Source organism: Micromesistius poutassou (genome assembly GCF_964030765.1).
Source record: "Micromesistius poutassou genome assembly, chromosome: 16".
In the NCBI taxonomy this organism is placed as follows: domain Eukaryota; kingdom Metazoa; phylum Chordata; class Actinopteri; order Gadiformes; family Gadidae; genus Micromesistius; species Micromesistius poutassou.
The window spans coordinates 13,776,462-13,783,961 of record NC_140286.1 but is presented as its reverse complement, the minus strand read 5'-3'; the positions used below and the strand labels follow the sequence as shown (position 1 = coordinate 13,783,961).

The following is a 7,500-nucleotide window of genomic DNA, read 5'->3' as shown; positions in this document are numbered from 1 at the left end:
TTTCACCCTTTTAATGTTCATGCTGACACTTCCAATTAGAACGCACATGCATTATTTATATTATTCTGCTATAAAAGTATCCCAGAGGGGGTACACTGGTAGAAAATGAAAACCACTGCTCCATTCACCTCGTTTTGGTTGCCAGATTATTATCAAGCATTATTAAGTATTCAGTCAATACGAGGTACGAGACGAGCGAGTGTGAGAACGCCGCGTCTCCTCTGCTCCGACGTGTGCAGACGTGTGCAGCACCGTGACGGGAGGCAGCGTGACCGAAGCCCAGCTTATCTGCCCCCGGCCAGACGGACCGCCCCGCAGCCGCCTCGCCGCTTCGCCGCTTCGCCGCCTCGCCGCCTTTCATCGGAGACGAGGAACGGGGGATCACACCGGCCGCGTCGGAGACACGACAGCTCAGGGCGCGCAGCGTGAATTACACAACGTATACGATATACGTTGTGTACAGAGTCCCTCACAGCCCCTCAGCCGGCCTCTGGACAGTTGAGGAGCGCCTCTAGTTTCAACCGCCGGGTTTGATGTGGAGCGGCCGTTACAAGTCATTCGAAATCGGCCCGTTTGTGACATCACAAGTGGAAGGGGTCCCCCCCCCAGATGTGTGGTGGACTGATCCACCTGTCATCAATCAACACGCTATGCAATGGTTAAAATAGGCTTAGGGGTGAGGTGAGGTTTAGGTGCAGGTTTAAGGGCTAGGGCCAGGTGTTAGGGTTAAGGTCAGGGTTTGGGTTAGGGTTATTGTTTGGGATGAGGGTTAAGGGACAGGTTGAGGGGTACAGGTCAGTGGTAAGGGACAGGGTTAGGTCTAAGGTTATGGGAAGGGACAGGTTAAGGGTTAAGGTGAGCAGTAAGGGACAGGTTAAGGGGTAATGTTACGGTAAGGGACAGGTTAAGGGTTAAGGTGAGCAGTAAGGGACAGGTTAAGGGGTAATGTTATGGTAAGAGACAGGTTAAGGGTTAAGGTGAGCAGTAAGGGACAGGTTAAGGGGTAATGTTACGGTAAGAGACATGTTAAGGGTTAAGGTGAGCAGTAAGGGACAGGTTAAGGGGTAATGTTACGGTAAGAGACATGTTAAGGGTTAAGGTGAGCAGTAAGGGACAGGTTAAGGGGTAATGTTACGGTAAGAGACAGGTTAAGGGTTAAGGTGAGCAGTAAGGGACAGGTTAAGGGGTAATGTTACGGTAAGAGACAGGTTAAGGGTTAAGGTGAGCAGTAAGGGACAGGTTAAGGGTTAAGGTGAGCAGTAAGGGACAGGTTAAGGGGTAATGTTACGGTAAGAGACAGGTTAAGGGTTAAGGTGAGTAGTAAGGGACAGGTTAAGGGGTAATGTTACGGTAAGAGACAGGTTAAGGGTTAAGGTGAGCAGTAAGGGACAGGTTAAGGGGTAATGTTACGGTAAGAGACAGGTTAAGGGTTAAGGTGAGCAGTAAGGGACAGGTTAAGGGGTAAGTAAAGTGGTAAGTGAGATGTGGAACTGCATTCTTACCTAAAAGGTCTGGATGAAACGAACCACCGCCGTCCTTCTTCCCCATCTTCTCTTTATCGGCTGGAAAACAACACACACACACACACACACACACACACGCACACACACACACACACACACACACACACACACACACACACACACACACACGCACACAGGTACGCACGCATGCAGGCACGCACGCACACACACACGCACACACACAAAAATGCAGACACACCATATAAATGCATGTTAATAAATGGTAATAAAATCAAAACACTCAATACACTGCAAAGGAATGGCGTGTCAGTCGATGAGACAACATGGGCTTATCTTCAGCTCACACCTTCTAGGAGGAGGGTGGGGGCTGTGTGAGGGTGGAGGAGGAGCAGAGTAATGGTGGAGGGGTGAGGGTGGAGGTGTGAGGGTGGAGAAGTGAGGGTGGAGGAGGTGTGAGGGTGGAGGTAAAGGTGTGAGGGTGGAGGTGTGAGGAGGTGGTGTGAGGTGAGGGAGGAGGGGTGTGAGGGTGGAGGAGGAGGGGTGGAGGAGAATGTGTGTGAGGGTGGAGGTGTGTGTGGGTGGAGGAGCACTGAGGCAGTATAGTGTATACATCATGGTGTTCAGCCTCACAGCGGTGTCTGAGCCGAGTGTGATCGCAGACGCTGCACAGAATGTTAAACACAGGGAGATGAAGGTGTGGACCTGCACACACACACACACACACACACACACACACACCCCATCCATTTTTAATGGACATGTGGAGTCTTCTTCAATGTGAACTTCTCTCTCTCTCTATCCCTATGTATCTCAGCCACCCTTTCTATCTCTCCGTCCCTCCTTGACTGTCTCCCTCCCTGCCTGTCTCCCTGCCTCCTGCCTGTCTCCCTCCCTCCCTGCCTGTCTCCCTCCCTCCCTCCCTGCCTGTCTCCCTCCCTCCCTCCCTGCCTGCCTGTCTCCCTCCCTCCCTCCCTGCCTGTCTCCCTCCCTCCCTCCCTGCCTCCCTCCCTCCCTGCCTGTCTCCCTCCCTCCCTCCCTCCCTGCCTGTCTCCCTCCCTGCCTGTCTCGCTGCCTCCCTGCCTGTCTCGCTGCCTCCCTGCCTGTCTCCCTCCCTCCCTGCCTGCCTCCCTCCCTCCCTCCCTGTCTCCCTCCCTCCCTCCCTCCCTGCATGTTGTCCTCAGTGCTGAGGCTCCACTTTGAGCTCTGATAGGGCTGATAGCTGGAGGGCTCCTCTCCCCCGCGGAGACAAACTGATGGTTTCAGACAGACGACGCAAAGAGGCTGTTTACCAAAGCTCCGTCGTGGAGGGTAGAGTGATCAGGGTTAAGTGCTCTAGTGATCAGGGCTTAGTGCTCTAGTGATCAGGGCTTAGTGCTCTAGTGATCAGGGCTTAGTGCTCTAGTGATCAGGGCTTAGTGCTCTAGTGATCAGGGCTTAGTGCTCTAGTGATCAGGGCTTAGTGCTCTAGTGAACAGGGCTTAGTGCTCTAGTGATCAGGGCTTAGTGCTCTAGTGAACAGGGCTTAGTGCTCTAGTGATCAGGGCGTAGTGCTCTAGTGAACAGGGCTTAGTGCTCTAGTGATCAGGGCTTAGTGCTCTAGTGATCAGGGCTTAGTGCTCTAGTGATCAGGGCTTAGTGCTCTAGTGAACAGGGCTTAGTGCTCTAGTGATCAGGGCTTAGTGCTCTAGTGAACAGGGCTTAGTGCTCTAGTGATCAGGGTGTAGTGCTCTAGTGATCAGGGCTTAGTGCTCTAGTGATCAGGGTGTAGTGCTCTAGTGATCAGGGTGTAGTGCTCTAGTGATCAGGGCTTAGTGCTCTAGTGATCAGGGCTTAGTGCTCTAGTGATCAGGGTGTAGTGCTCTAGTGATCAGGGTGTAGTGCTCTAGTGATCAGGGCTTAGTGCTCTAGTGATCAGGGCTTAGTGCTCTAGTGATCAGGGTGTAGTGCTCTAGTGATCAGGGCTTAGTGCTCTAGTGATCAGGGCTTAGTGCTCTAGTGATCAGGGCTTAGTGCTCTAGTGATCAGGGCTTAGTGCTCTAGTGATCAGGGCTTAGTGCTCTAGTGATCAGGGCTTAGTGCTCTAGTGATCAGGGTGTAGTGCTCTAGTGATCAGGGCTTAGTGCTCTAGTGATCAGGGCTTAGTGCTCTAGTGATCAGGGCTTAGTGCTCTAGTGATCAGGGCTTAGTGCTCTAGTGATCAGGGCTTAGTGCTCTAGTGATCAGGGTGTAGTGCTCTAGTGATCAGGGCTTAGTGCTCTAGTGATCAGGGCTTAGTGCTCTAGTGATCAGGGTGTAGTGCTCTAGTGATCAGGGTGTAGTGCTCTAGTGATCAGGGTTAAATTGTTCTCATGTCTCTCCGACCAAAGCCAGTGAAACCCTGGTGCATGCTGGGAATAGATCATTCAAGATCATTCAGAGAACACAAAAGTGCATAATGTCCAAACTTGCCCAATATTAGTTATGATACGGGAATGAACGATTGATGGTATATTTTGTTGACACAAAACATACAATTTGTGAAGACATTAACACCAAAGCATGTTTGAAATTGTCCCGTTGTTTCATGTCCACGTTAGGCTCTAATAATATTAGATGAACACGTTTCAATGTTTTATAAGTGATTCTCCCTCCACAACGTGATGAAAAGGCAGGCCAACGCCCAGCCCTAGCAGCGGGCCCAGGGTGAAGCCTGCTGCTCGAGTTGTGAAGCCAGCCCCCCTGAGGTGCCCAGGGTGACGGACAGGTGCTCCCCGCCACAGGCCTCCGCTGAACAACGTCCTGATCCACCCTCTTCCCTTGTAGCCAATCACACGCCACGGCTCCACGTAACCTTGCTGTATCAACACAGCTGACGGGAAATCAGTAGAACGGGCTGCGGTGGTGCGGCGGAACTGTGTTGGTACTGTGTTGATTAACCGGCCTGTTGTTATCCTAGAGCCCTCAGCTGATCCCAGCAGCGGATGGTCGGAGCGGAGCAGCTTCTAGGACCTTCTAGAAGCTCTTAAGGACCTTCTAGGAGCTATCACTCGCCGCAGTGGTTTGCTTGGCTTCCAGAATCTTCCGCAGAACCGAGTGCAGACGAGCTAAAAGATTCTTCTTGTTTTTGTGGAGGAGAGATTTGGCGAGGTTGTAAGAACAGAATGACCTCACCAAAAAAGTTTTTTTCGCCACGTATTGCACCTCCAAGATTTTGTAACTCTGTGAAGTTGAACTTTCGTACAATAATTGTTTTAAAATATAAAATCCAGAGGTGTAATTCAAATCGACGCAGTGTCTCATCTTAAATGTGAGCGAGCCAGTGTCTTATAAAGGACCTGGGTTGATTCCCACACTCTCTCTCTCCTCACCCTCCAAGTGCACAACAACACATGCAATCCAAGAAGACACGCTTGAGGAACTCCGGAAGCATTTGACCTTTGACCCTGACGACGGGACCGGAGGAGACGGTGACCTGCGTGACCTCTGGCCTGCGTGGACCAGAGTAATAAACCTTCCGGCCGGCGGTGTATGAGGACATGGGCGGGCCGGCGAGGAGAAGCAGAAGCAGCCGTTCTGTGACCTTGGGGGACAACGACGATGAACACAATAAATAATACGGAGGAGATAAATCCTACGATTCAAAAACTAAGTGGTGCTGTCACCTCCAAGCTCTGGCCGGCTGCTGAAGGTGGATCATGTTGTTACCCTGACCTTGTGAAAACCTTCTCAGCTCCTCACACAATCAACTCGTTATTTAATTATCTAATTACCATTGGATTGTTTCATTATTATCTAATCTGTGGAGTGCTTTGACACGGACACAATCTTTTTTTTCAGTCACTTAGTAGTTAGCAGCCAGGCTGATTTGACATTTTCCAGTAATGGAGGAATTCTCCATGATGTGGAGTTCTAGTTTACAGTAATGGATGCTTTCTGCTGTATCTTCTCCATGACGTTAAGAGTGGAGTTCTAGTTTACAGTAATGGATGCTTTCTGCTGTATCTTCTCCATGACGTTAAGAGTGGAGTTCTAGTTTACAGTAATGGATGCTTTCTGCTGTATCTTCTCCATGACGTTAAGAGTGGAGTTCTAGTTTATAGTAATGGATGCTTTCTGCTGTATCTTCTCCATGACGTTAAGAGTGGATGGAGATTTTATTTTGTGTCCGATTGCCATTAAAGGACAGATGCAGTGCAGCTTCTTTAATATATGAGGCATTTCGAAGTTAAGCTTTGAAATGATTTCGATATGAATCACAGTTGGAGTCAGGTCAGCGTAATTCAACTACACTTGCTCCATTTAGTTTTCATGTATTTCAATAAAGAACGATGGCAGTGGAAATATGTCATGTATGAAATGAAATATGGAAATATGGAATGACATGCGTAAAATACGTGTCGCGTCAAACGAAACAAGGTCACGGCCGGCACTGACCATTTCATATCCAATCGAACGAGTTCCCCCTGCGGGCCCCATCTCCTCAGTTCCCACGGTAACACCCAGCCATTAGGATAATTAATTGGTCGCGCCAGTGCCTAATGCTTCGAGCTAATCAGTAGCGCGGCGCACAGAGAGGCTAATTTAGCCGGACTCACTACTCTCCTGGGCCGTTGTACCGTATGAAAAACACACGCTGAATGACAAGAAGGGCGTCGGGAACATTCATTATTTTGTTGTTTTCTTTCGTGATTTTCCTTCCTTTTTTTTGTAATCCCATTACACAAATAACATTGAGGTATTACACTGTCATGATATCAATGTTTTTAAGCTGTTTCTTTCAAATTAAAACAAATCCTGAAGATTAATACACATCCACGAGCCCGATGATTTCTAAGCCCTAGCCGCACCTTAAAGACACGCACCTGAATTCAGGAGCAGGTCGCCCCCGTTCTGCTAAAGGACTGAATGGTAAACACCACATTCTGTCTGTGCGGGCGGCCCTGGGGAGGAGGGCCCTGCAGTGTGTGCTGATCTAACCGGCCCGCCTCCAGCCTTTGGTTTCCAGTAGATTGGAATGAAGACCTGAGGAGCCATCAGTGCTAACAGCGCTACAGGGGAAGGTCAAGTCGTTGCCCCCCCCCCCGCCCCCGCGCCGTCCTCTAATTAGCAAATTAACCTGCCCTGAACCTCGCTACCTGGCTGCTGGAAACCCATTCAGTTTCCCTTCCCCCAGGGACTGGAACCACGGTCTAGAACCACACCTTGCAAAATAAACGCTCATTACTACTGATCTGAATTAACCTCATGTAGTGAAACAAAGCCTTCAACTCATCAAGTTTACTATAGAAGATCACCTAGTTCCACCACTGTCAATTACTGCTTTCTCACTGTGATACTCACTATTACACTACTGTCAATTACTGCTTTCTCACTGTGATACTCACTATTACACTACTGTCAATTACTGCTTTCTCACTGTCAAACTCACTATTTTACTACTGTCAATCACTGCTTTCTCACTGTAAAACACACTATTATACTACTGTCAAACACTGCTTTCTCACTGTGAAACTCATTAATTTACTACTGGCAAACACAATATTACCATCAACTCAATGATTCCCCTGTCACACGTACTATTTTCAACTGTCGTAGGCCTCGAACGTTCGGCCACAGCTACTCGCCGCTATGCTACCTAGCTACCTAGTTAGCTAGCATAGCGGCGAGTCGCTGTGCTGTGGCCTAGCGGGCTAGGTAGCCAGCGGGCTCACCTGGACATCTCCCCAGGTGCTTGACGTCGATCTGCTCCTGCTTCATGCAGGACGCCTCGCGCACCAGACACGGATTGTTGTACGAGTTCCCGTCCGTTCCGCACACTGGGTTCTCGTTGTGGCCGCTGCAGTCGATGTTACATATACACCTGGAGGGGCGGGGTTAGAGGGTGTTACACCTGGAGGGGCGGGGTTAGACAGTGTTACATATACACCTGGAGGGGCGGGGTTAGACGGTGTTACACCTGGAGGGGCGGGGTTAGACGGTGTTACATATACACCTGGAGGGGCGGGGTTAAACAGTGTTACATATACACCTGGAGGGG

The 7,500-nt window shown here is 49.8% G+C and overlaps 1 protein-coding gene across 1 annotated transcript in view; it reads right to left on the bottom strand.

Annotated features, from left to right (window-relative positions):
* The window catches only part of tmeff1a (transmembrane protein with EGF-like and two follistatin-like domains 1a), a gene marked incomplete at its 5' end in the record, with an annotated part of 37,209 nt that overhangs the window by 3,658 nt on the left and 26,051 nt on the right, over positions 1-7,500 (bottom strand). Inside the window, 2 exons of the mRNA XM_084480450.1 lie at positions 1,503-1,562; positions 7,175-7,323. Coding sequence (XP_084336576.1) covers positions 1,503-1,562; positions 7,175-7,323 — 209 coding nt within the window. The remainder of the gene's footprint in view (positions 1-1,502; positions 1,563-7,174; positions 7,324-7,500) is intronic.